Source organism: Monodelphis domestica, chromosome 7, assembly GCF_027887165.1.
Source record: "Monodelphis domestica isolate mMonDom1 chromosome 7, mMonDom1.pri, whole genome shotgun sequence".
NCBI classification, from domain to species: domain Eukaryota; kingdom Metazoa; phylum Chordata; class Mammalia; order Didelphimorphia; family Didelphidae; genus Monodelphis; species Monodelphis domestica.
The window spans coordinates 148,479,587-148,507,184 of NC_077233.1; the positions used below are offsets into that span (position 1 = coordinate 148,479,587).

At 35.9% G+C, this 27,598-nt stretch overlaps 1 protein-coding gene across 4 annotated transcripts in view; it reads right to left on the minus strand.

The window, feature by feature from the left end:
* Nucleotides 1–619: 619 nt before the first annotated feature.
* CREBBP (CREB binding protein) overlaps nucleotides 620–27,598 on the minus strand; it is a 165,424-nt gene continuing 138,445 nt past the window's right edge. For all 4 annotated transcript variants that reach the window (XM_001363599.4, XM_007499077.3, XM_007499078.3 and 1 more), the window contains exons 21-31: nucleotides 27,243–27,299; nucleotides 24,260–24,337; nucleotides 23,863–23,930; nucleotides 16,471–16,621; nucleotides 15,773–15,919; nucleotides 14,216–14,329; nucleotides 13,329–13,494; nucleotides 12,479–12,646; nucleotides 8,466–8,627; nucleotides 7,424–7,705; nucleotides 620–5,819 (exon numbers count right to left, since the gene is read on the minus strand). In XM_001363599.4, the coding sequence (XP_001363636.1) occupies nucleotides 3,666–5,819; nucleotides 7,424–7,705; nucleotides 8,466–8,627; nucleotides 12,479–12,646; nucleotides 13,329–13,494; nucleotides 14,216–14,329; nucleotides 15,773–15,919; nucleotides 16,471–16,621; nucleotides 23,863–23,930; nucleotides 24,260–24,337; nucleotides 27,243–27,299 (3,547 nt within the window). In that variant the 3' untranslated portion in view covers nucleotides 620–3,665. The remainder of the gene's footprint in view (nucleotides 5,820–7,423; nucleotides 7,706–8,465; nucleotides 8,628–12,478; nucleotides 12,647–13,328; nucleotides 13,495–14,215; nucleotides 14,330–15,772; nucleotides 15,920–16,470; nucleotides 16,622–23,862; nucleotides 23,931–24,259; nucleotides 24,338–27,242; nucleotides 27,300–27,598) is intronic.

The window sequence follows — 27,598 nt, forward strand, 5'->3', positions numbered from 1 at the left end:
AATGTAGATTTGCCCTTTCTGAAGAAAGGTGTTTTATCATCTTGCCTCTACAAATAATATTTAAATATCCTTTTGCATCTTTCATAAATACTTGGGTTCTTGCTCCAAACTGAGTAAATGTTATTTGCTCAGAATACTGCTGTTTGTTTCTATTTACTAAGGTAAAATGTTGCTTATGGATTTGCTTTGGTTCCATAAGAACTGTAAATGTTTTTAATTGAACCACTTTAGGTATCGCACTGACTGTTCACCTAAATATCAGATTTTGAGATGTAATACATTTTTGTAATTAAAAAAAAAAAGGGTAAGCTTTAGCTCCAGTCCTATTATAATTCCCTTTTATGGAGAAGTAGAGGTTTATGTTTCTCTAATTTAGATCTAAATAAGATCTAAGCCTCTCCAACCAATGCTTCCCAGGAAAGATCTTCATTCTATAGTCAACTTCAAAAATTCTAACTACTTTTATAAAACAAAACAAAACAAAAAACCCATAACCACCAAAAGAAACAAAACACACCATCAACATGTACACTGGAGAAACTCAACTTGAGTTCCTTAGAAATCTTTTGACTCAATGACTAAACTAATTCTAAAGGTCACTAGCCAATCGGAACCATCCTTGAATCCAAGCAGTTTTACCAGCTTTTATTATAAACACCAGCACATTTCAAGTTTCCTCTTTTTGATCACAAATATAGGACTTTCTCCCCCCCTCCCCCCTTTTAAGTATACAGCATGAGACACAGCATTGGGGCTTTCCATCTTTCTAACAGCAATTTCCTTCTGACAAGCTCAGGGTTAGTGTCCACTGACCATACCCTCAGCCCCATCTTTTGACATCTTGATTGCTTAAGACAGTTGCATGGGATGAGGAATCCAAGATGTTGAAGTTGGTACAAAGAGTTTCGAATTGCAGAAAAACTTTTAACAGAAATGCTCTTCATTTAACAGGTTAAAAAGGCTAAACAAGGTGGGAGTATGCCATATTCACAGTATGGGGCCAAATAGCTCTCCAGTTTCACAATTCACCAGCTACAATTATCTTTGTTGTTTTAACATACTGTCTGATACTGTCCCACTAGTAAAAAGGTAATACTGGCAGGGGCTAATATATGTAAAAATTAAGCAAGCTAAGCACTGCTAATAAGCATTGTTTATATCAGTGGGGATTTAGGGTATTTGGGGGAGATGTCCTGCATTCTCATCTGATGCAAGTCTAGTTCAACTAATCTACATTATTAAAACTCAAATCATGGAACACTGTGCAAAAGTGGATTGCAAGGTTTTAGCTACTGGGAAAGTTTCCTCAGATTTAGATTCTGAAACAAAGCATTTTGAAAATATCTCCAGAAACAAGAGGGCCAAAAGGAGTATATTTGGGCCATGATTTTTATTCCACAGAAAACCCACTTGATCTAGAATTCCCATTTCATTTAGGGACTGGGGATATTAGGAGAAACAGAATTCAAGTCATTAGCAACCTATGGTGCAGCAGACTAAACAAGATTAGTCTAACTTGAAATCTCTCCATTGGTGATCCTTCTCTGAAGTATATGCAATTTTTACAGTAATCATGGAATTAAAATGATCAACCCACTCATTATGAGCATCTGAAAATTGGACCTAATGGGGATCAACAGGGCCACTTGGATGGGTACAGGGGTGTTCCCATAGTACTGGGATGGCCATGTTTAATCACATTATTGGCCTGGGGCCAGTTATAGAATTATTGGTAGGAAGAAAGGTGAACTTCCATTAGCAAATTCTCTGACTAGAGAAACTTACTCCTTTGGCTCAGTTCCTAACAGATACAGAACATTTCCATAAGAATATGGGATTTAGCCTGGGCCAGATCAGCAAGAACCAACTATAATAATGGATCAGGGTAAGCTCTGGAGGTAGAGTCTGCAATTACCACCTTTAATACAGGTAGTACTATTTTTAAGTCAAATGGTCGGGTAGAACAGTTGGGAACCAAGGACAACACCTAAAGTAAACCTTCCTCCAGTTTTCTGGTTGCTTATGAAACCAGGCTTGGACCTTCTATAATAGGAACAAGGACTACCACCCATACACTAAGCAACTGGATTCAGGCTCTTCATCCAGTATTTCATAAGGGCTAAGAAAGGAGGTAGGATGGGTCAAAAAAAAAAAAGAAAGAAAAAAGAAAAGAAAAAGAAAAAGATTCATCCAAGGCCCTTTTAAAGAAATGGTCATTCATCTATTATATGACTTTATGAATACCTGTAAGCATTAACTGTATGGGATATAGACTGACCTTGCTTCACTCATTCCCAAGGAAATACTCTAAAAAAGGCTGTTCTTCACTGGACATGTTACCTAAATATGTCACATATCACGCCACCACTACCAATGCCCCAGGCTGCTTCTATGAGTGAATAACCAGAATCATGTCTTACAAAGAACAGAATCCAAAAAAAATATATAAATAAATAAAAACCTTAAACATTCTTACATGGATCTTAAAGAACAGAATACATGTTAAAAACTTCAGTAATTTATATCAATTTTAAGCAGTACTTTATATACAATGGGAAAAAAAGACATGCATAGTCCAAATACAATGTTGAAAACAGCATTTTCATAACAAAAACCCCCAAACACTAAGTGTTAATACCATGTACATGAATTCAAGAAGGACCACCCTTTTTGTCTGTTGCACACAGTTTATTTAACAATATGATATAATAAGTAAGAAATGAGTTGGTATTTTACCATTCTATACAGTGATTGAATCTTCTTGGATTTGCTTATTTATAGTAATTATAGAGCTTGCATGATTTACACTAGAATTGCTTTTCCTCATTTCAAGTTTCACATAGAAGAAAGAAAAGAATGCTTCTTCTCTATTAAAATCAGCACGGTCTAAGAGTGATCATCCCTATTTTATCGTCTAAAACCAGTTTTATCAGAGAAACAAAGCAACAATTTCTACATCTGCAAGACAAGGATTTTGGCATAAGCCAGTATGTATAGGTGTGTGTGTGTGTGTGTGTGTGTATGTGTGTGTGTGTGTGTGTGTATGTGGTGTTTGTGTACATGTATGTGTGTGCACGCAAGAGTCAATTCCTATCTTCCAGGGGTAATACTTGGAACGTCCGCAGAGTTCACTATAGAAAAAAAAAATCTTCCCGGAACATGTCAGAAAGTTACCGGGACACATTATAAGCTTGCATTATTTCAGGAATCAGTTTCTGAATATTATTTTTTTCTTCTCACTTTTAAACACAAATGTTTAAAGTCTTGAAAATACAAATAAAAAATATGAATATAATGAACTTGTTTTCCCCACTTAAAAAAAAGACATGAGTCACCATCAATGACAAAAAAAGAATCCAAACAAAACCACCCCTCCCACATATCCCATCCCCAAAAAACAAAACAAAAAAAAAACAAAAACAAAACAAAACAAAAAATAACAAAACAAACAAAAAAAAAAAGAGAGAGAGACCAGATATTTAATCAACTGGTTTTAACAAAAAATATATTCTTTGTATTGTGTCTTTTAAACAGCAATTCGTCCTTCCATGGCTTGGAAGTAGCAGTTCCATCTAGGATCAAAAACAACCTAGATGACTGGATTTTCAGTACAAAATGTCCAAGAACATGAAAAGGAAAAAAAAAAAGGTGATGCTCCCATAATGCTACAAACCCTCCACAAATTTTTCTAGTGTGTCTCCTGTGGTATCACCAACCAGGGATAATTCATTGGACAAAGCACTCCTGTTTGGGGTGTTTAGTTGCGGAAGCATTGCACTCTGTTCGGGGTTACCCAAATGTCCCTGATCCATGGAGCTAGCCATGGTAACTGCAAGTCCTGGGTGGGGGGAACCAGTCTGGGGAGAGACGTGATGTGGTGAAGGCTGGGGCTGTATCCTTGGTGATGGGCTGGAATGTGGTGGCTGGGACTGGGGACGTGGAGACTGGACAGGGGCTGGAGACCGCACCTGGTTACTAAGGGAGGTGGCTATCTGTTGGCCAGGGAGATGAGATGCCTGTGGTTGTCCTGAGAGCATATGCTGCTGTGGGCTCATAGGATTAGGCTGGCCTGGGGACCCTATCTGCTGCTTCAACTGCTGTTGTTGGAGAATTCGCTGCTGCAGTGCTTGCTGAATGTTGGAGGTGCCATCTGCCCCCAGGCCAGGCTGGCCCATTTGGCTCAGTTGTCCCATTTGAGCCATCTGGCCCATGGAGCCGCCCTGTATGGATAAATGTTGTTGCATCCTTTGTTGCTGCATGGCTTGGGGATAACCCCCAGGTCCTTGAGGCTGTTGGAACTGGCTATGCCCTGCCATTGCACCAGCCATCCCAGCACCTCCTTGTTGTTGTTGCTGCTGCTGCTGCTGCTGCTGCTGCTGTTGTTGTAGCAACTGCCTCCTAATCATTTCTCTGTACTGTGGATTCATACTTGCCATGCCAGGATTGTGCCCTGTGTTCATGATGTTTATTGCCTGTCCCTGGGGATTCATGCCTCCCATTCCTTGCTGCTGAGGTGGGACATTAGGCCTCTGAACTCCTGCTTGCATTGCACTCATGTTTTGTAAAGCAGGCTGGGTATGCATGATGGGCTGTTGCATTCCAGTTTGCTGCTGGATACTGGTTTGGGGCTGCATTCCAGGCTGGTTAGCCACATATTTAGCTGTTCGCTGCTTTATGAAAGCTGCCATGAGTTGAGGATTTGCTTTGAGAATATTCAACACCTGTTGCTGTTGCTGTGGTGAACTGGGGGATTTCAATGTCCGTAACAAATCCTGCAAGGCATTAGGTGGGATACTCCGTGGGGGCTGCACTCCTGGCATCCTTGGCCCAGCAACTGTCTGCTGTGCTGGCATGGGCATGACAGGTCTCTGCATTCCTGCCATCGGCTGCTGCTGGGGGATTGGAGCTGGTTGCCATTGGCCTGGCTGCATATTAGACATTACCGGCCCAGTCACTGGGTTTGGTCGGGGAACATTCATGCCAACTTGAGGCATCTGGTTTACTGGCCCCACAGCTTGACTCACCATGCCTGTGCGCCCTGGAGGCAGGCCATTATTGATGCTATTGACTCTATACAGATGTTGCTGTTGCTGAGCTTCTCGCTCAATCTGACGAGCTGCTTCCACAGCAGCTGGAGGTGGTTGGGCAGGAGGAGGTGGTGCTGCCACCTGGTTGGTAGGTTTTCCAGTGGAGACTGTAGTTGGGGGTTGTGTTCTGGCCACATTGGGGAAGCCAGCTGGTGACATGCTTACAGGTGAAGGCTGAGGCTGAGGGGGAGGCTGAGGTGTCTGGGGGGTGCTTGGCTGCTGTGTAGGGGTACCAGGTGTTGCTGAGGTAGGAGAAGGCAAACTTTGCTGAGGCACATTGCGGGTGTTCATGGTAGCCATTCGTCGACGCATGAGTTGAGCCTGCTGCAGACGATGCTGAATCTGCTGCTGTCGGAGCTTGTGTTTGATATTGAGACAGAATGGCACAGGGCATTTGTTCTCTTGGCAGTGTTTGGCATGGTAGCAACAAAGGGCAATGAGCTGTTTGCACACTGGGCAGCCTCCATTGGTCTTGCGCTTGCAGCCCTTGGTATGCTGAACAACCCGTTTCATCTTCTGACAAGAGGGCAAAGAGCAGTTTGCGTTTCGACACTGGCAGGCATGGACCAAGGACTGGATACAACGCTGGATACTCAGACGCCGTGATTCCTGGGGGCTTTTAGACTGCTGTTCTCCTTGGCTATTGCTCTCATCATCCAAGCCCAAACCCCATTTAACCATTTTATGGTCATGACTCTTAGTGTTGTAGCAGTTAATGCAAAGGTCATAATCCTTTAAATAAAGAAAAAGACAAAAAAAATTAACCTCAGTATGTGGTATGACACATTAGACAATTATATCAAGTATACCACTACTGTTGAAAAATATGACCAACATATATCTTCTTCTCAGACTTACAAAATATAACTGTCCCAAAATATATATGAATCTAATAATTCAAGATTTTTACTATCTTTTGGATATTACAAAGAATTCTAATGTAACAAAAGTGGTTCAGTGCCTCAAGCATATATTTTAAATGTTGGAATAATATATATTGCAAGTTAGCATTACCTTGTCACCTCAATCCAGGGGTCCGATCTTCATTAGGGTATAATCAATTCGTCACCAAAAATCTATCACCACACATTTATCCTCTCTCCCATTACCTTATTGGTAAGCCTATGAGTTCATCTAGTTCAACTCTCACATTTTATGAATAGAGAAATTTAAACTAAAAGATATGGAACTCATTGCACATTTATTAGCATTATATATATATATATTACTTCATAATAGAGGTGGCAAAGATGAGAGAAAGGGTTCTCAGCAAGGTGGGATTGTCTAGATGACTATTGAGAAATAGAGAAGAAATGCTCAGAAATCTGCCTAATGTTCCATGCCGCAGTTGCTGAAACAACTCTGATTTTTACCCTTTCTTGCTGCAGGCTAGAGCTAAATAAAACCATAGGCAATCTGGCAATAAGGACAGGCAGGTGTCACCTAAAGGACAAGTCATACTACCAGAAACTGTCTTAATCAAAGCCCCATTTATAGTATTAGAATGTTAGATTTATGACCTTTGAGGGTGGTCATGAGAGAATGAAGACTTTAATGCTAAACCTAAAAAATGTCAGATTAGGTACTATCTTACTTCTTAAGTCTAATGTATATTAGATAATAATGTCTTCATAGTCTCAATATTCTCTAATTATGTACTCTTCATAGTCCAACTCATTCCTACTACCTTTGGACAAGGAAGACTTTGAATATAGACACAATAGAGATTCATCAAGGAGAAGTTAATATTTTGATAGGATTGTTGTTTTAGATTAGGTGCTATTCCTCAGTGAAATTTTGGTCATAAGTTAGAGATTACAGAAATAAATTTTCTAATTAAGAAATGCTTCCCCTTTCAGTTTTAAAGACTGGTAACAAAGTGTACCTAAGGAATGAATGTCTTTATTTTTCATTCACATCATACTTAGTATAGTTGGTGAAACTGACATATAGATAGACCATCCCCAAAGACAAAAGCTAGTAGGAAAAAGTTTCACCATCTTATCTACCTCTACCTCTGTCTTCCTTGTAATAGCATTTCTAAGGAAACCTGCCAGACAAATTTAAAATAAGCTTTATGAGATACATTTAGAGAAGACAACTTAGGACTGATCTAGACAAAAACTAATGATATAGACTCAATAAATTTAGTTGGGAGTAGCTAGAGATAGTCCTAAACTCTTCTTTCCAATGAAATCAATATTTTACAGATAACTATTGCCAAAAGTAAAGTAAATGCTCTGCTCAGAAAGGAAGAAGCAAGAAACCAAAAAGGCAGACTATTTAGTAAAAGAATCATTCTAGAGATGAGAGGGGGGAAAAGATTCACTACGTACCTCACAGACTGTACAGTGCCACCTGGTTTCCACATGGTGTTTACACTCATTGCAAGTGTAGACAAAACGATCTTGCCCTTGAGTGTGTAGCTCTACCAACATGCACAATGTTGACCATTTGGATCGACGTAATGAGGAGAATTCCCAATGTTTGTCTCTGGCTAGGGTGAGGAAGGCATCACGCCCATCCATTAGATCACAGCTGAGTAATGGATCAGGGTCCACAATGGGAGGCAGAGTGTTTATTACAGGCCCAGCATGGAGATGAATCACAAAGAAGACCTACAGTTAAATGAGAACAGTAATGTGAGTTAAACATCAGTATTAAATAGGACATGAAATTCAAGAATATTATTTAAATGTACTATATTCTTGGTTTCTTCATTTGAAAAGAAGGAAGTATTATAGAACAGGCCTAATGTAATATTTATCTTTGTAGTTCACCAAAATTAGTAAATTTTCATTTACTAATTAACTTTTAGAAGAAATTATCTTATCCATGATGTACTACACTGCTGCTTGGTGACACTTGATTAGGGTGAATGGGTACTTTCTCTCTATAAGGCAGTGTAAGGGTTGAAATGAGTTTGCCATTGGACAGCAAGGTGGTTCAATGGATGGAGAGCCAGGTCTAGAGATAACAAGTCCCAAGTTCCAATAAACACTACCTAAGTATATGGCACTGGGAAAATCTCAACCCAAATTGCCTAGCCTTTATCACTTTTCTGCTTTGGAAGAGATACTTAGAATTGAGTCTAAGATAGAAGGGGAGAGAAGGAGGGAAGAAAAAAGAAAAGAAAAAAGGAAACCAAAGACACCTTCCCCATTTTGTTATTGTTTCTAGGAAACTTGCGGTCTCATCACATACCCAAGGAACAAAATGCAAATTTTAGAATCTTAGTAGAGAACAAAGCCTTGCAATATTTCTGGGCTTGCTATAAGATATCCAATGATATACAGAGAAACAGAGATTTCTAGTCTCTAGCCAGGGGTGGTTAACTAGTAGGTTGACCCTCCTTTCAAAGTAAGTTTGTGCCATTACCTCTTTGTGCTTCTCCATGGTGGCATAGAGCTTCTGAGACAAATCATTGGACACATTCGGCATGCTGGGCTTCTTTTTGTTGGCTCTGCTGATGCTGCTTTTATTCTTGTTGGTTTTCTTGTTGTTCTTTTTCTTGGCATTCTTGCTGTCACCCTGGCTGCCCTAGGATAACATTGCAAACTGGTTAAACTAGCCCATCTCCATACTGGAATACTCCAGGAGAAATGGATGGTCTGTGGCCAACCTAGGAGAGCCAGGCACTTTTCATGTGCTCTACACACGCAAAGCCTCCTCCATTCTGGTGGCTGAATTCATCCATTATAAAGACAATGGATATAAAATTGGCAAAAAACAAACAAACAAAAAACCACACACCAACACCACTAAGTAAGGGCAAAATTTCCAAGTTTCCTTTATATTGTTTTCCAAATATAATGGTTACTTGGGAATTTTTCTACCAACCTATACTGTTTTACTAGTTTATCCCTTAACATAGCAATAATCCAAGTGGTTCAAGTCATGTTTTAAAGGTATATATTATATGTAATTTGGAAAAACAAGATATGATACAAGATACTGAAGTATATGTACAAAGATTAGAAAATGAAAAACCAAAGACACCTTCCCCATTTCGTTATTGTTTCTAGGAAATGTTGTCCAGTATGGTGGCAGCCTGAAACTGCCTCTGGATGTAGCCAGCCAAGGGCGCAGAGTAGGAGTTTCTCCCTTTATCTCTAGCACCCAAAGAATACTGCCCATACTCTGCTTACTTAGAAGTAAAATTTTAATATAGAAACTTTTTTCCTTTGGTTTATTAAGCAGGGATGTTGCCTCTTCTTAAATACTATCATTTTAAGTTGTTAATAATATTTCCGTTACTGGCTGCTCAACTCCATACCTTGCCTAAATGAATGAAAAATAGTTTCGAAAGTGTCCTATACAAACAAATAGTATTGTTTATACCCTTTACTTACTTTTCCTATAGAAAAGGATTAAACGAAATTTGTGAGTCTCAAATTCTTCCCTTCTAAATTTCTATGATTCTATGAAATTGCAAAGAGCATAATAGAAATTGCAGACTGTGTAACCTTATTTAAGTCTGGAAATGTGAACATGATCCCTTCTTACAGTTTACTTAATCACTACCCTGTTTCAGTCAATAAACATTTATTAAATGTTCAATGAGCCAGGCATCTTTCTAAGATATGAGGATAAAAAAAATATGTCAAAAGATAGCATATGCCCTCAAAGAACTTACAGTCAAATGGGGGGAGACAAGTGAATGAATGTGTACAAAAACAAGCTATGTGTAGGATAATTAGGAAATAATTAACAGGAGGAAGGCACTGGAGTTAAGAGAGAAAGATTTCTTACAGAAAATGCAATTTTTGTTGGGACTTAAAAAGGAAACCAGGGAAGACAATAAGAGAAGAGGGTAGAGCATTCCAAGGATGGAAAAAATGCCTAGAGACTAGATATGGAGCATTATTGTTCACAGAACAGCAAAGATGCCACAGTCACTGGATCTAAGAATATATGTCAGAGAGTAAGGTACAAGACAACTGGAAAGGTCTTAATTGGCTGCAGTAATTTGGGATTTCTCCACCATGCCCTAGGAAGCTCATTATTGGAGTGACTGTCATTTTGTAAATTCTCATCAGCCTTCATATTTCAACTCATCACCAACTTCTGATTCTGACTGGAGGATGGGGCCACGGATACCAAACTGCCATTTAAAGAGAGAGATCTGCACAAATATTTCATCATTTCTCACTATTTTAAAACTACTATGATTGATTTTCCCACTATGCCTTCTAGTAGCTCTTCTTCCTCCAGAATGCAACTCTCTCACCCTCTCCTCAATTCTCATCTTTCTTTTGTATTCTGTATTTCCCTATTACGCTCCCTGAGGGCAAAGACAATCTTCCCTTTTGTGTACTTGAAAGGCAGATGCTTAATACATTTTTATTAAGGGGATTACATAATGAAGGGTTTTGAATGCCAAATTGAGGATTTTGCATTTGATAGTGAAGGTGACAAGAGAGTTTACTGAGAAGGGGCAAAACATGGCAGCTTCTGCCCTTTTTGGTGGCAAATGGTGGTTAAAGGGAGGATAGATTGGAGCAAGGAAAGATTTGTGGCAGATAGGCTCAACAGCAGACTACTGAAATATGAAGAGGACCTGCACTAAACAGTGTTAAAGGAGAGAAAGGAGCAACAATAAAGAGATGTTGGCAAAGGTGAAATTGTGTGTGTGTGTGTGTGTGTGTGTGTGTGTGTGTGTGTGTGTGTGTGTGTGTGTGTGTGTGTGTGTGTGTGTGTGTAGATATAACAAGTTCAATGTTGAATTTAAGATCTCTACTGGAAATTTATTTTGAGAAAGCCGGAAAGGCATTTAGAGAGGTGAGTGAGACTGGAGATCAGCAGAATTTTGGGGGCAGGATGGATAGACTTGAGGAACTATCAGCATCAAGATGAAAATAAAAAGTTATGGGAGCTGATGAGATCTTTTCTTAACTTTTTATGTTTATATTTCATTTTTTCGCTGTACAAAGTGAAATTTTAATGTATGCTTCACATTTTTAATCAGTTATGTAAACATTACACAGATAGATATATACATATATAGGAGTATTTACATTTGTGTACAATTTTACAAAGCAATTCAAACAGTACTCAGAAGATATAAAGCAGAATTTAACTTGGTACATATTCTACATTCTAAAGAAAGTTAATGACATTGTGATCTTTAATTTCAGATTGGTCCAAATGTTATATAATGAGGTATAAAATTATAAAATAAAATAGTTAACAAACATGGAAACTGATGATACTGTTAGCTGATGAGTAGTATACAGGGAGAAAAGGGGGCTAAAAACAGAAACGTGAGGGATAACCACAATTAGGTGACATGATGTGGAAGAGGATGCACCTAAGAAGACAGAGAAGGAGCAGTCAGACAAGTAGGAGAATGAGAAAAGAATGGTGTCCTAAATTCAAGCTTAAGTTCAGCTCCTTATCTCACTGCCTTAAAGTTGAGAAGTAAATATATATCTCTGGCTTCAGACTTCTTCAGTTCTTCAAATACTGCCCAAACAATGCCATAATAAAATCTTCCTAAGAAATACCTATTTCAAAAATCTTTAATCGTTCCTAACATGCCTTCACCATAAAGTATATATAAACTCTTATCAATTTTGTATTTAATAATTACATTTGACCCTAAACTACTTTCACTCAACCTTTTCTACGACTACTGAACTCTATCACAACCAATTTGGACTATTGATCATTCTCTAAACATGAAGCAATTTTAATCACTTCTGAAATCTATTATTACAAGATATACCTAAAAAGCTGGTGATGATATGTTTCTCGGTTACTTCAGGAAGTGGTCTCTGTTACATGCCTAATTGTACTCTCTTACAGGATACCATCTACATAGTTTGTTATATTCCCATGATACAACACATACTGCCTTGTATTTATGTATCTCATCATCCACCCAAGATTTAACAAGAAGAGCAAGAAACATATGTTGGGCAATTCCGTAAGGCATTTAAATATACTTATATATAAATATACATACTTATAATCTTTATGGATAACAACAGTAGCAGTTCACAACTAACACTAAATGGATAATTAAAGAAAAATTATATAAGTCAAAATGAAAGGAAAAAAGACTACTTAAGTCCTTCAACAATTAGCTGTCACACTTTGATGACTTTTATCTCCATTAAATCAATTCACTCCTCTCCTACTGTAGCTGATGCCTTCACCACTTTGTACCTGGATAGCCTTAACAAAGCTCCCTACTTCGTTTCTCTTTTTTCTCCCATTTATCCTCCACACAGCTAACAAAGTCATTTTTAAAGCACAGTTCTATTGATATCATTTTTGTGTTTAAAAATCTACTGCAAACCCTAACTTAGCTATAGACACTTAATGAGACCAAAAACAATCTGGTTGGAAGTGACCAATAGTTAACATGAAGATCATAGGATATTTACCTCAGTGGTTTCACTAGCTGCAGTACTCTCTTCTTTTTTTCTTTCTTCTTCTTCCTGTTCAAGTTCCTTAATGCTCTCTTCCAAAACATTAGGCCAAAAATCACCTTCAAAATATGGCAGCTCTTTGGCACTGGTAAGCCTATCCTCTGTTGCTTGTTTGAAAATGTCCTAATAAGTGAAGTACAAAATAGTAAGATGGTCCCTCCACCATAAAATTATTCTGCTAGCAATACAGCAACCAATATTAAGATGGTATTTGTTAATGACCAAAACAATATTCTAAGGAGATAAGTAATTCTATATCATCTGGACAACAATGGCTATTTTATAATACACACCAATTTTCATCTGTTGCACATTTTCTTATAAAATCAAATAGAAATCTCAATAAATTATATTTATAAAATGCTTAATTTACTTGCAGTAAATTATATTTCTTCTTAAACTATATCCTAAAATTCATATTTATGTATCATCAGCATATATGTCTTTTCACTCATCGAATTGGAACTTCGAGGGAAGAAGCCCTATGGAGGCACTGACTTAGTGCTAAAAAGCTCTAGTGCTGAGGAGTCAAAAGATGTTGAATATTGGGCATGAACCACTCACTTGGTAACTGACCCAGGAGAGCATTCATTAGCATCATTATTTGAAAAAGACTGTAAACACCATAATTATTCAAATGTATGTTACTGTGGTTGTCATTATTATATTATCAAGCCCAATATATTACACATTATATTCGCTGATATTATAGACAAGATTCTCTAATAGTTAAAATATGAAAATGAGGAGTACATATAATACATTAGGAAAAGTTCCATAAAAGCAACAATTTAACATTAAGTACCTTGTAATCATGAATGATACGCTCAGCAAAGGCCTTGTCCAGCATCTTTTTGTACCACTCCTGCAGTCGTTTAGGTTTAGGGATTTTTTGATCAGGAGGGTGACAATGAAAGATGTAATCATCTCCTTCACTTGGGGGACAGGCCCAGATATGTCCTGTCACATATCTGTAAGATACACAGAGCATCAATAGACCGTTTAGTATTATAAAAATTTTAACTGTCCTAGGCATTTGAAGTCAGTTCATAGCTTCTCTCAACGGAATGAAATGAAAAGTAAGCTAATAATAAATTTTGTTCATGAAAATTCCCAATTCGTTATTTCTAACTGGGCATGCCAAATCCTTCTATTTTTAGAGGGGAGATCTGATATTGTTGTATTAAAAAATAAAAAAACAGGAGGGAAATGAGGGTGGGGGAAGAAATACTAAAAGATACAACTTAAATATATTAAAATAAATATGGGTAATAAAATACATAGGATCAAAGTATTGAGGGAATATAGGTTGTAAGAAGGATAGAGGGTACACTGGACAGAAAATTTAGTATTTATATCTAACATTAGGTAGATAAAAAGCAAATACCTCTTAAAAGAAAAACACTCAAAATTATACTTAAAAAGTATAATGGAGGGGGCATCTGGGAGCTCCGTGGATGGGGTCCTAGGTTCAAATATGACCTCAGACACTTCCCAGCAGGGTGACCCTGGGTAAGTCACTTTACCCCCATTGCCTAGCCCTTACCACTCTTCTGCCTTGGAACTAATACACACTATTGATTCCAAGAGGGAAGTTAAAGGTTAAAAAAAAAATAAAAGGATAATGGAAATTAAGGAAAAATGAAAATGGAGATTATTTCCTTTTGTAAAGTTCTTTTAAATGAAACTCACCCCAATTTCTTCACATATTCCAGATATCCAATTAGGATTTCATGATAAACAGCTGTCCGGAGGCAACGGGGACGGAAGAAATGAATACTATCCAGATAGGATATGTACACACGCCTGGGAGAAAGTGATGAACTTAAATTCAAGGTTTGCTTTAAAATGTTATCAGCATCCACACTGGGCCCTAAATTGGAAGTACTGAAATTCCTATCACTTTATATAGTTATCATTATTTACTAATAAAGAAAACAGGTTCAATATAATTTATTGTATAGCTAAACTGAAAGAAACAAAAGATAATGCTACTTTTCCAACAGAGAAAGGGTAAAAGGATAAGAACATAATTTTCAGAAGTATAAATAACCATATGAAAAAGTATTACGACATCAATGAAGAGAGAAATACAAATAATAACTATAAAGTTTTCTCATACCCATCAAATTGGCAAAAATATATATATATATATAAAAAGAAACAAACAGAAAGTCAGTATTAGAAAGATTGAGATATATATATTTGTTGGTAGTGCCCATAAGATGGTCAAAAAATTCTAGGGAGCAAATTATAATTATGTGAGAAATGTCACTAAACTGATCATATCCTTTGATCTAGTGATCCAACCATTGGGCATAAGTCTATGCAAAGGTCAAAAACAGAAGGGGAGGGGGCAGCTGAGTAGCTCAGTGGATTGAGAGGCAGGCCTAGAGATGGGAGGTCCTAGGTTCAAAACTGATCTTAAGACACTTCCCAACTGTGTGAACCTGGGCAAGTCACTTGACCCCCATTGCCTAGCCCTTACCACTCTTCTGCCTTGGAACCAATACCCAGTATTAATTCTCAGATGGAAGGTAAGGGTTAAAAAACAAACAACAACAACAACAAAACAGAAGGGGAGAAGCAGAGCAGCATTTTTTTGAACAATAAAAACCTATTTTAAAAAATAGGTAACCATCAAATGAGGAATAGTTCAACAAATTACGGGATAGGAGTAGTAAAATATTTCTGTGCCATAAAAAATGAAGTATATGAAAAACATGGGAAGATGTGCATGAAGTTATATAGAATGAATCAAAAACAATCAGAACACTATAGTCCCTAAAATAGAAACAAAAGAAAAAGTTAAGACTTGGGTTAATTGCAAATAACCTTCTTGGTGTTGGAGAAATTTTTCCTTTCTCTGTCTATCAGGTTTTTTTCCCTTTCTTGTAAATATACATACATTTTTAATGATAGTTGAAAAATGAGTAACTTTTTAATAACTATTGCCAACAGAATCTCACTCTTATGAGGAAGTAAAAAACAGGTGTTAAGAAAAACATGCCAATTTCTTTTTTTTTAGACTCCTTCCTACATTTACCAATGTCATAATGAAAATATTTATGATGACAATGGCAGTTACAAACTATGTTTAAAATTTCCTATTACAATTCTTAATTGCCCACAGTCTGATTTCATTTACCATTTCTAACAATTCTGTTCTAATTTGTCTAATCTTGAGCAGTTACTACATTAGTCTGTCAGAATGTCAAGAAAAATACCAGAATGGAAAGGAAAGATTACCTTGTATTGGGTGGGGGACAATCAGAGCCATACTCCTGTACGTGCATTCCAAAGAAGCATACATCCACTCCATCAATTTCTTCAAAAGCAAAGAGCGCTTTGGTTCGATAAGGGAAAGATTCAGACATTTCACCAGAATCCACAAACCTGTAAGTTATATCTAGCTTTAGAATTACAACATTAAATGTGATTTTTTTACCTTTAGAATTTCACAAATGCAATTTAAATTTTAGCTAAAATATTGATTGAGGGGGCAGTTGGGTAGCTCAGTGGATTGAGAGCCAGGCCTAGAGATGGGAGATCCTAGGTTCAAATCTGGCCTCAGACACTTCCCAGCTGTGTGACCCTGGACAAGTCACTTAACCCCCATTGCCTAGCCATTACCACAGTATTGATTCTAAGATGGAAGGTAAGGGTTTTTAAACATAATAATAAATAAAATATTGAGATAAAAGAATGTTGGGGGCTGACATAATCTGAAACCATAAGATTAAAATTCATCTCCAAAAAAAACCAGCACACGAGGAAGAAAAAAAAAAGACGAAATACCTTCCAACCCCTCACCACCACCACCCCCTGCCAGGTTGGGGGGGGGGGGGGGGGGAGAGAAGGGGGAAGAGAGAAGGAGATAGGGGAGGTGAAAACATAGAAAATTGTTGTTTTACAAAATTAACTTCGCCACATCAAAAAAAACAAACCTTGATTTCATTCCAGGCTTGACTTCTACTGTTTTATCTGAACTGGCCACCACTCTGACAAAAACTTCGCCAGCTTCAGGATGATTCTGACGCCGCAAAAATTTGTTAACTCTGTCTTCTAGATGGTTTCCTAATCGCGTAGTTTGTAGTCCTAGAAAAGAAAAAATAGCCAAGTAAGATTAATTATGAAAGGCTGGGTAAAATATTTCTATTTTAAAAGAATATCACTCAAAGCTGTTATTTGAAAGCAGCAAAACAATTTGCTAAAATCTAAAGACCAATTAATCTAAACAAATGAATTTTATTATTCTTATTACTCCTAAAAGAGCACAAATTTGACGTAACAGTAGTATACTGGAAAAAATTTGTCACTGTAGTTCATTGCCATTTAAAGGGAATTTTAGTTGTAAAGTACTGACCAGAAAGTCTTTTAAAAGAAGAATGGGGAGTGGGTAGGAGACACAAAATAAATTTTGAGCCCTCTATCCCCTAGATGTGTGAGGAGAAATGAATTAATTTGGTGTCATGCCTCTGTTTGCTGAGATCCCTATTCTGTTCCTGAGATCAAGTAAAGGAGATGGCTGTTCAGCTATTCCTATATAATAATGCCAAGGTCTAGCCCTGGTCACCATAGAACTGCTTCCATAGCTCCTCTTGAGTTCTTCAACATAATTTTGTAGTTTGTTTATTACAAAGTTAGGACCTCAGAAACAAACAGCTTGTGTAGATTCTTAAAGCCAGATCTAAATGTGAAAATGCTATGTAACATATCCTATTTTTACTATGAAAAATATATTGTTTTGGCTATTAGAGAATGGGGCCTGTGGTCAAAATATTAAGGAGAAGTGAATTCAGTGACTAAGTCAAATCCCTCTTAGTTCTTAAGATGTCACTTTTCTAGGTAACAAAAAATAAGTGGTACAATTTTAACAGTTCTCCTTGAGAAAATGATCTTATGTTTGCATATAAATGTGGTATTGTAACTAATTTTGAAGAAGTATACTTGTAACAACCCTTTGAATAAGGAGTTAGTTACATACCATTGTCTTACACAAGTAAAACAAGTCTGAGAAGCTGAATGACTGGCTTAAGATCACATTTCTGTTAAAAGTCTAAACTAGAATACAAACTCATTAGCATGAAAGAGACCTTGTAATGTCATCTATTCTATCTCAGTACTGTGCTTGATTCAGCAGCAAATATATTCTATCTCAGCATTAAGCTAAAGCTATATAGGCTTTGAAGAGAAGTTCAATAAACTCTGTTGTCAAAAGATTTCCAAAACTTTATGAATAAATGCTTAATAAAGGATCTGGGAAACACCGAATAAATATTTTCCCTTGTGGAAAGTCAGAATATACACAGGTTTATCAAGCCTAATATTATAAATTAGTTCTTTACCCACAATATTAGGCAGAACAACATTACTATTGTTTGGATAGTTTAACAATGTTAGTTATGCAAGCCCAGGATGGCAATGATACTAAGAGAAAACAATGCTATTAATGCTCAGGTATTAGCTTGGCGAATTGAGGTCTCTCTGCTTGCAGATTTTAGCAAGTTAAGGAAGAACTTTGTAGTATTCTGATGGGATTTTACTATAATGGGTATTAATGATGTTTTTGTGAATGTTCTAAATTATGTATCTGTATTTACCCTTACATAGTAAATGGAATAAGATTTTTCTTCCCTGGAACACTTGTAAAATACAAGGTATTGATAAAAAGAGAGACTAACTTCTGTAGTTTAAATAATTTCAAACCCTTACCTTCTCTCTTAGAACAGATACCGAGTATTGGTTTCAAGAAAGAAGAATACTAAGGGTTAGGTAATTGGAGTTATGACTTACCCAGAGGCACATAGCTAGGAAGTATCCAAAGTCAGATTTGAAAGTGGGACCTCCCATCTCTAGATGACTCTAAAGTTTAATTTAACTTGTCCAAGAGATTTTACAATAAAACTTCACTTTCATCAAAATCACTTGAATTAATAACACCAAAAAGCAGGGATTTTTATATTGATGTTGTCTAAATATAACAAGCACCATACAGTGAGATTTGAATACTCCTTGTGTAGACTATGGACAGAAAAACCACATACTGTGAAAATTATCCATACTTGAAAAAAGTTAAAAATTTTATTTTTCATGTGTATAGCTATCCTGTACTCATAAAGAAGCCAATAAAAGCGGGGAGTAAGCAGGTGGGAGAACCAAAACACTTGGCCAAAATATAAGTTGAGATGTATTTACCAACAAGATTACAACTGGTTCTCTTTTCAGGTACTGAGACAAGACTAAAAGTGTAACAACTTGAGCAAAAGTCCAATGTACACATTCAGAATACCAAATTTTCTCTTTTAACATTATCAAACTGTCCACAAAGCATGTATCAGTTAGAATCAAGAGTAAAAACTTGTCCACAATCTCAAGCCAAATAGGAAACCACAAAAATTGAAATTTCCTTTTTCTGATTACTTCTTGCTTATCATTTTCTGTACAGTACAACAAAGTAACTTAGTTCATACACCTCTCCCCCACAAAAAAAAAAAAAGGTTTGCTGATATATATATAGCTACTGTTTAAGAAGTACTTTGCCTGAAAGTGGCAGAGTGGTTTTGGTAGAAAGAATCATAGAGCCAATAGGTAGCTATTGTGGGACCGTGGAGAGGTCATATCACTTGACAACTTTGACATTTCCATTTCATAATCTTTAGATAAAGGCAATTGAGATTTGCATATACTCAACTCTTTGGAGTATTGCAAGCATTAAATTAAAGCACACTATAAAGAGTTTAAGGTGAATGGCTATGTAAATGTTAGGTAAAATAATAATAAAAAAAACTCAGGATGGAAAATATAATTTTAAATGAACTGGCAGGGGTAGCTAAGTGACTCCATTGATTGAGAACCAGGTCTAGAAATGGGAAGTCCTGGGCTCAAATCTAGCCTCAGACATTTCCTAGCTGTGTGACCCCAGGCAAGTCAATTAATCCCCATTGCCAGATGCCCTTATTGCTCTTCTGCCTTGGAACCAGTAAGGAAGGTAAAGGTTTTTAATCTGAGGGGAAAAATAGAAAAAAAAATTGGTAATCTATCCAAATAGCAATATTCTTACTTGTGAATTTCTAAGATACCCATGCTTAGTGAGAAAATTAGTATAATGGGGGAGTGCAAGAAATAAAGGCTGAAATGAAGAATATAAATTTCCCAAAGACATATCTTAACTACTGCTTAAAACAATTCAAATTTGACAAACCACAAATACTTGTTGAGACTAATTTATAATCTCTTATACAAGAATTAGTGTGTATGTGTATATAAAACACCTTAATGTACTGCACAAAAGATAATCTAATCTAAAGGACTTAGAGAAGTTAATTACATTTTTTTCCCTGTTCATTTTCTAATCATAATCATTTTCTAACCATGTCTGTAAAGAATTCTATAAATTATAAACAAATCAACCAAACTCAGAAGAAAGAGACCAAAGGTTGAGTAACTTGATAGGAAAAAATAACTTGATGCCTTTAGCAAAGAAGTTTGTTGTTTCTTTTGGGAAATCCCCCATCCCTGCCTAAGCTCCATTTCCCTTGTTAGCAGAAAGAAGGAAATTACAAAGTGAAGTGATAAAGGTTAGAACTTGCCTTCAACATAAAACTAGCAGAGAAATGCTTTAAAAAAAAAAAAGGGTTCTCCCTCTTTTGCTTTTATTTTGATTTTTTCCCTTTTGTGCCTGAGAAAAAGAAGGGCTCTATAACAAGTATATTTCTAATAGGCTACATTGTGGAGTCATCATTCCCCCAACCCATTCATTTTCCTTCTAATCCTATTTCTATTTCTGTCCCTTAAATGCTAACTCTATCCACAAGATTAATGATATATTTTAATAGTTAATATAATTTAATATGTATTATATAATGATTTATTCTTAATTTAATATTAATTATTAAAAAATTAATGTTTTTAGACTCGATAGTTTTTTGAGCAACTTTATATTCTTGTTTTTTTTTAAAGGAGTTAAGTATTTTTCCTTTCTACATGAAAAACAAATTAGTTCACTCACTATATAAGACTCCTCAAAATATTAAATACTTCAGAGTCAATGAAGGGCAATGTAAAAACAAAACAAAACTTGGATTTGGAACCCAGAGACATTGGTTCAAATCTAATGTTTGTCACTTTTGTAATTCTGAGCAAGTCATTATAGCTTGTTTATAAAATTAAGTAGCTGGAACATGTGACTTCTATGATCCTTTCTAATACAAAATCTATGATTACATGATCCTGGGGGTGGGGTGGTGCTACAACAGATTCGTGCAATAGAATTAGGTACTCTCATATAGTTAGTACTAGTCTGTCTTGACCTCAAGAAGTATTAAAAAAAAAAAACTTTAGTCAATTCTCAGTTACTCTCTTCATTATTAGAAAGAAGTATTTATAAAAATAACTCGGTATAACGGCCGAAAAGTCTTGGTACAGTTTTAAGCTTAGTGAAATTTAGTAGACAACTTAGTAAAAGTTACAACTGTACCAAGATTTGAGATACATGATATTGGGTTTTAAAACTGTATTGATTTAGAATCTTGAACCCTAGAGACTACATTTTCCACAATCTCCTTTTCCCATCATAAAACATGGGTTAATTTTGTATTCAGTTTAAGTTTTGGAGCACTTTTTTTTCTGCTCTCGCTCTTTCTCTGCTGAAACTTGAGCTGGCAGTAGAAGTGTAGAGGTAGGCACAGCTGGCTTTTTTCTCTAGTTCTACTTTTCCCTTTGCTCTAAGTAATGAATAGTATTAAAATAATACTTGGAATATTGAATATTAATTTTAATCTTTACAAAACATAATCTTATTCCACAGTCCCCTGAGAATCACTTTATTTCTTTTTTGTTCAAGTTGATATTAAAATTATTGGCATTTCCTGGGCACAGGCTGGGTAGGGTATGTACTAGTTTAGTTTATAAGGCAAACTAAGTTTCAGATTAAAAACTTGGTGATAATTCTTATATGGATAATTGAAAGTTGATGTTCCATGAATTTAATGATATCAACAACTAAAGAAAATGCTAAATTATTTTTCAGGTACATAATGCTTACCTGTTATTCTCTTGATGGTGACAGTATTGCCACTGTTAAATCAAAGGAATTACTAAAAGAAGTTTTACAAGTGCCCAGATCCACAAAGTAACAACAGAATAAAAGGACTCCTGATGTTCTTAAAGAAAAAGCTACAAATCTCAGCTGAGGGAGGGGTCCAGTGACAATCAAATAAAAGCAATTCTCCAAATAATGGTTAAATTGCTGTTTTAAAGGTGTTCGGAACACAAGTCACTTGCAAGAGATCTCTCCCCCCCCCCCCCCCCCCCCCACAAAATGCTAGGCAAATAAAAAAGAAAGTCTTCGATTGGTTCCTGTAAAGTAAGGAGGGACAGGAAATGACATGGAAATAGGACTATAAAAATTTCTGAACTTCTTGTTCAAGAGACTTCTCCTGGAGCCTTCTGCTCCTTGGATGTTCTCTTTTGGACTTCTCTGGAGGACGGCTCCTTGGGGCTTTTGGACTTCAACTTTAATAGGTAAATTCAATATTACTGCATTTTTGTGCTACAGATTTGTGGGACAGAAATTTACTTTAATTGGACCCTAATACAAGAGCCTTTTATGAATTTATTCTTTTGACACTCAAAAATTTGATTTTAATCTTGAATTTTTTATTTCTCCTAAAGTTTAATTTTTTCTCCTATTTATTTTTCCTTTTTATGTTTTTAGGTTTTCTTTTGATAATTGACTCATACACTCGCATAAATCAACCAGGTATCCTGAGTTGATATGGGTGTTGGTGAACACCCTCTTCAGGGCAGATTGCATTGCATTTCCATTAAAATTCAAGATTTAAAATTTAGCTTGAGAAAATCTTGCTTGCCAACTCCTTGAATCCAGAGAATGAACTGTTTGGAGAAAGATGTCTGCAGAAATCTACACAGCATCAAGAAGATCCAGAATGAACTTTTAGGTGTAATTGTAATGCACAATCTCATGCCAAAGGGGACTGTGCCCTCATTGGGTTTTTGTCAATGAACCTAGCAAACATTGGTTTTGTTTTCTCTCTCTATTTCCCTCTTATCTCTAACTATTTTAGTTTCCTCTTAGAAGGTGCAATATGATATACACCTGTAGTTAGAAGATTTTTAGGGGTACAAGATGATTATGTCAAATGATCAATTGGGGAGACTAGCCTCTCAAATGATCACAGGGGGTGTTGTAAAAATGGGATTAACTCTTCCCCTGCCCATTTTAAAATGTAATCACCAGAAGCATATACATCCCACTTACACTTGAGTGGGGGAGGTCTGTGACCCATGTGTGCAAAAGTAGGTGATGAATCAGAAACCCCCCCCTAGGCAATCCTAAGAAAATTATAGACTATAATTCATCTGTCCATGAAAAAAGTAGAGGAAGGCACAAGAAGTGATGCAAAAAAGCATCTTTAAAAGGAGTTACAACTTTCTATGATAGAGTTCGGTGTTTAAGTTGGAAGCTGGTGAAGAATCTGCTTACTGGACCTGAGAACGGGGACTTGGTGTGACTGTTCTTTGAACTACCATGTGGGTGAGTGAAAAGTGCTGACTCCTTTCCTGAATTTTCTGAAGGGACTAACCTCAGGAGAGGCCTCCCCTCACAAGAGAGGGTTCATGACTGAAGCTCTTGCTTTATTCAGTCACAGGCCCTCTGCTCAAGGTTGAAGTCCCTCAAAATGAGGACTAATTAGCCCTGCCTGGATTGAGGCAGGGACCAGAGCAAAATACTTAAGTGTGTTAGGTTAGAGATCTTACCCTATCCTCTGTCTGATTTTCTTACTTTAACTCTTTCGGTAGTTTATAAATAAACTGCTAGAAAAATCATTAAATTCCTGGCAAACATACTCTCAAATAATCTAGTCCAACCCCTTACATTTTTGCCCCTTACCTCGACTTTGACTTGAAGCTTTGGGCCTTTACACTTTATGAGCTGGGGACTTTCTTGTTGTGTTCACTGCTGCCTCTGTGAGCTTAGCTCATGAGGGTTTTTCTGCATTGGGACCTTATCTGGATCCTGCCTGGCTTGCTGGTGAGTGACTAGGATTGCCACATGGAGATTGGAACTCTGTCCAGGAGCGAGCTTCATTTAGCTGGATCAGAATTTAAGGTAGGCTAGATAGTCTCCTTACTTCTTTACCTTCCATATTTCCCTTTTTTAAAATAATATTCCAATTAAACAAAATTATGCAAAGTTGCTAATAGCTTTCCTGACTTAAGGGATAATAATCAGCAACCACTTTTTATATAACTCTCTAATTAAACCATTATAGACATAAACCAGAAAAGAATTAGAAAAATTTTCACAAACTTACTCTTAGCACTGAATTTGTTTTCTTTGCGAGTTCTACCAGTTTTCTTTAAGCAATTGTCACAGACAAAACTGTAAATAAAAGCAATAATAAGCATAATTAGGTAGAGCATTTCTACAGTGCAACATGTATTCATCCAAATATCAAACTATCAAGAGTTTCCTAACCTACAAACATTCCTGTACATTTCACTGAAAATCAACATTAAAGATCTCTTCAAGTTAAGTCTTCTAGTTACTATAAAAGTAACTTCCAACTTTAGTAAATTCTACATGGAATAAAAATGAAGAAAATTCAATTTTGGACAAGTTATATAGTCTTCATTGGTGGCAACATTTATAGAAAAAGTCCTTCATTAACTTTCCTATCAGAATCCAAGTTTGAAAAGGGAATGACCTACCCTGAAGGCCAAATAATATCATAGTGCAGAACACAAATCTGATGCATCTTCCGGCCACATTCCTTACAATCAACAAATCTGGAAGAAAGTGAAAACACATTTAAGTTGAACCATGCATCTGAGGCTATTTTAATGTGTTTATATTGACTTTTTACTGCATTCTCTTATTTAATTATGAAAATCTAGGATCATTTATATAATTTTTATCCATTGCACATAATTAATATTTATCAATGAGGTGATATGGTAGACTATACACTTTCATTAAATTTTCTTCTTCTGATAATTCATGGATTAAAAAAGAAAGGGAAAATAAGTTTAGTCTCCCCCCCCCCTCCACTTTTTCCAGCAAAGCCAACACACATTTTTAGAAAGAAAAAAAAATGTTACCAATATAGAACATGAAAAGAGGTATATTTTTCAGGTTACTGATTTTAGAATGTTTAAGACCAATATCATTTATATTTAAGTGGCTTCCTTCCACAGGTTTAAAATGATTAGCAAAATGCTGCCAGGGAATTTGTGTCCTAGGATTTTATTTAAGTACATGGTACCAAAGTCCAAGGATTACATATAAGAAATCTTAGGGAGGTATAAAATAGTAACTATAAGTAATAAATACTATAGGAGAAATATTAGAAAGGGAAAAGGAAAAGATTCACCCTAGGTATTTAAAAAAGTCAAAAATTATCATATTCTTTGCATAGGATTGAGAGTATAAGGGACAAAAGAAGATTAGGAAGCAAATGAGAGAGATGACCTTTTAATAAGTATGAATTTATTAATGTGAATTATTTTCATGATTAATTCACTTTGCTATTGCTGAAGGATTTTCAGTTCTAATAATGTTTGGATAAAAAATATATATATTTATTATTTTCAACCCATTTTTGGAATATGGAAATTAAAGGCAGTTCAGAGAGATTAAGTGGATTACTTGCAATTACAGAGAGTATGAGTAGAGGAGCTAAAATTCAAATCAAGTTCTTTTAACTTCAAATTCAGTGTTGTTTCCATTAAACCATGCCATTCTCAGTTCATTGAGAATGCAAAAGTAAAAATGAACTTTAGTGATACCAAAAATACAAGTAGCAATTATTCCTCAAAGGAACAAACTAACATTGACAAATAAGATTAACATCTAAGTAATACTATCTCATCTATTCATGTGCTTTGTATGCATATAACATTTTTTTTAAACCCTTACTTTCTGTCTTAGAATCGATACCGGATATTGGTTATAAGGCAGAAGAGTAGTAAGGGCTAGGCAACTGGGGTTAAGTGACTTGCCCAGGGTCACACACTTAGGAAATGTCTGAGGTCAAATTTGAACGCAGGACCTCCTGTCTCTGGGCCTGACTCTCAATCCACTGAACCACCCAGCTGCTCCCCATATAACTGCCTATAAAGTTAAACCAAATTTTATTGCTTCCAGGAAATATTGTAACATTCTTTGTTGGGTTTGTTAGAAAAGGCAAGTTTCTTTCTTAATGATATTTTATAATCAGCTTACTATAATAACTGTATAACATACTATCACTATTTATTAAAAAAAAGTTAATGAGTACATAACTACACTTGAAATTGTGATAGTTTCCACACAATTCACATAATCTATTTAAAGTTAATAACTAATACCTATCAAAATTTCAAACTTTTTATTTTTGAAAAGCTGCACTTTAATCCTGAAAATTGTATTGTTTAAAATAAAAAGCAACAAACATTTTAAAGACTTAATCATTTTAAAAATCGCTTATGTCAAAGTGAGGAAAGGGAAGCATAATATTTTAAATGACTTCGATAACCTGAGGAAAAAAATTTTTTATTTAATAACCATATTGACTCCTTTATGTATATGTGAACATCTAAATTTTATGCAAAAGAAAACAGTCAAGCAATTTGGGAGAAACTTGGAGTAGAAAAAAGAATCATCTTTAAATCCACTTGCTGACTTGAAAGTCTATACAAATCACATAACATAGTTTGGAGATAAAGACCCAGAAACTGGAATTTTCCAGGGAGAAAGAATAGACTTGTGTATGAGAATATGGCTTCTTCTAAAATAAAACTGGTGATAGAGGGGTCCAGTGCTCAGCACTTTTCACAAATAAGGAGCTGACTAAACTAAACAGCTCATAAAGCTGAAGTAAATTCTGCAATGTTTTATTAAATGAGTCTAATATAAGGTTGTAGTTTTATCGAAAATAGGCAGGATGGAATCATAAGTCTATCACCATTGCAAAAAGACTTAAGAGCTCATCCAGTAAAAATGTCTTAGGTAAATAAAATGGGAACCAGAGAAATAAATGAGCTTGTCAAAGTCCCACAAGCCAGAGGAACAGCAAAGACTGAGACCTCCAAACTCACAGGCTTAAAGAACTCCTCTTCTAACTATATCCAACTACTTTCACAGAGAGAAAACAGGAAAGGGGCCTTTGAGAAAATGTACAATGGCAAATGGAAAATTAACTAACCTTTTTCTTATTCTCAGGGAAAATTTTGGTTTCCTAACCAGGTATCTTTTGTAAAGTCTTTCTTAAAGTATTAATTAAAATGCTTTGTCAAAAAGAGATGCGAGATGGAACTATCTGAAGTAAAAATCACATTATTTGAATAGAAGCAATATCTAAACTACATAAATTGTTGCCTATAACAAAGGTCAACAGAATGTTTTCTTCATGGTGAGGAGCTAGAAATTAGTCAACAGCTATTTAAAAGATCTATAGTATTGAAAATTACTCCTTTGAGAATGGAGTAGTACTAATATATTTAATAAACAATTCAACTTGTAAATTCATGTTAAGAAAACCATAGTGTAAGAAAATTTTTAAAAGAAATCTCAACCACAAAGTTGATGAATTTCATACATTTTTTTCACATGACATATACCACAGGGAGATGGGAATACTTCTCCGATATCATGAATAGTCTTCTCAACTGAAAAATGAAATATCTAATCACAGAAAAATGGCTATATACTCACGGCTCAGGATCTAGTGTATCATTTTTCTTCTTTTCAAACTGATCCTTTGAAATAGTCCTTTTAAAAAAATTTGCCAAAGAAAGACAAGTCATTACCATGAAATGTTACCTGCTACAGAGTTTGTTAGGGAATAACAAATCAATAACAATAGCAGCTAATATTTATACAGTGGTTCTAGCCTGTGTCTAGATTACTTTCTTCACAAAACAAACAAACAAACAAACAAAAAACAACTTTCTACAGATGAGCGAATTGAAGCTCAGTGAGTACAAGTATCTTACCAAGGATAATATGGCAAGTAAAAGGTATGGGCCAGACTTGACCTAGGTCTCCTTTCAAGTCTGGGGCTCTTTCAG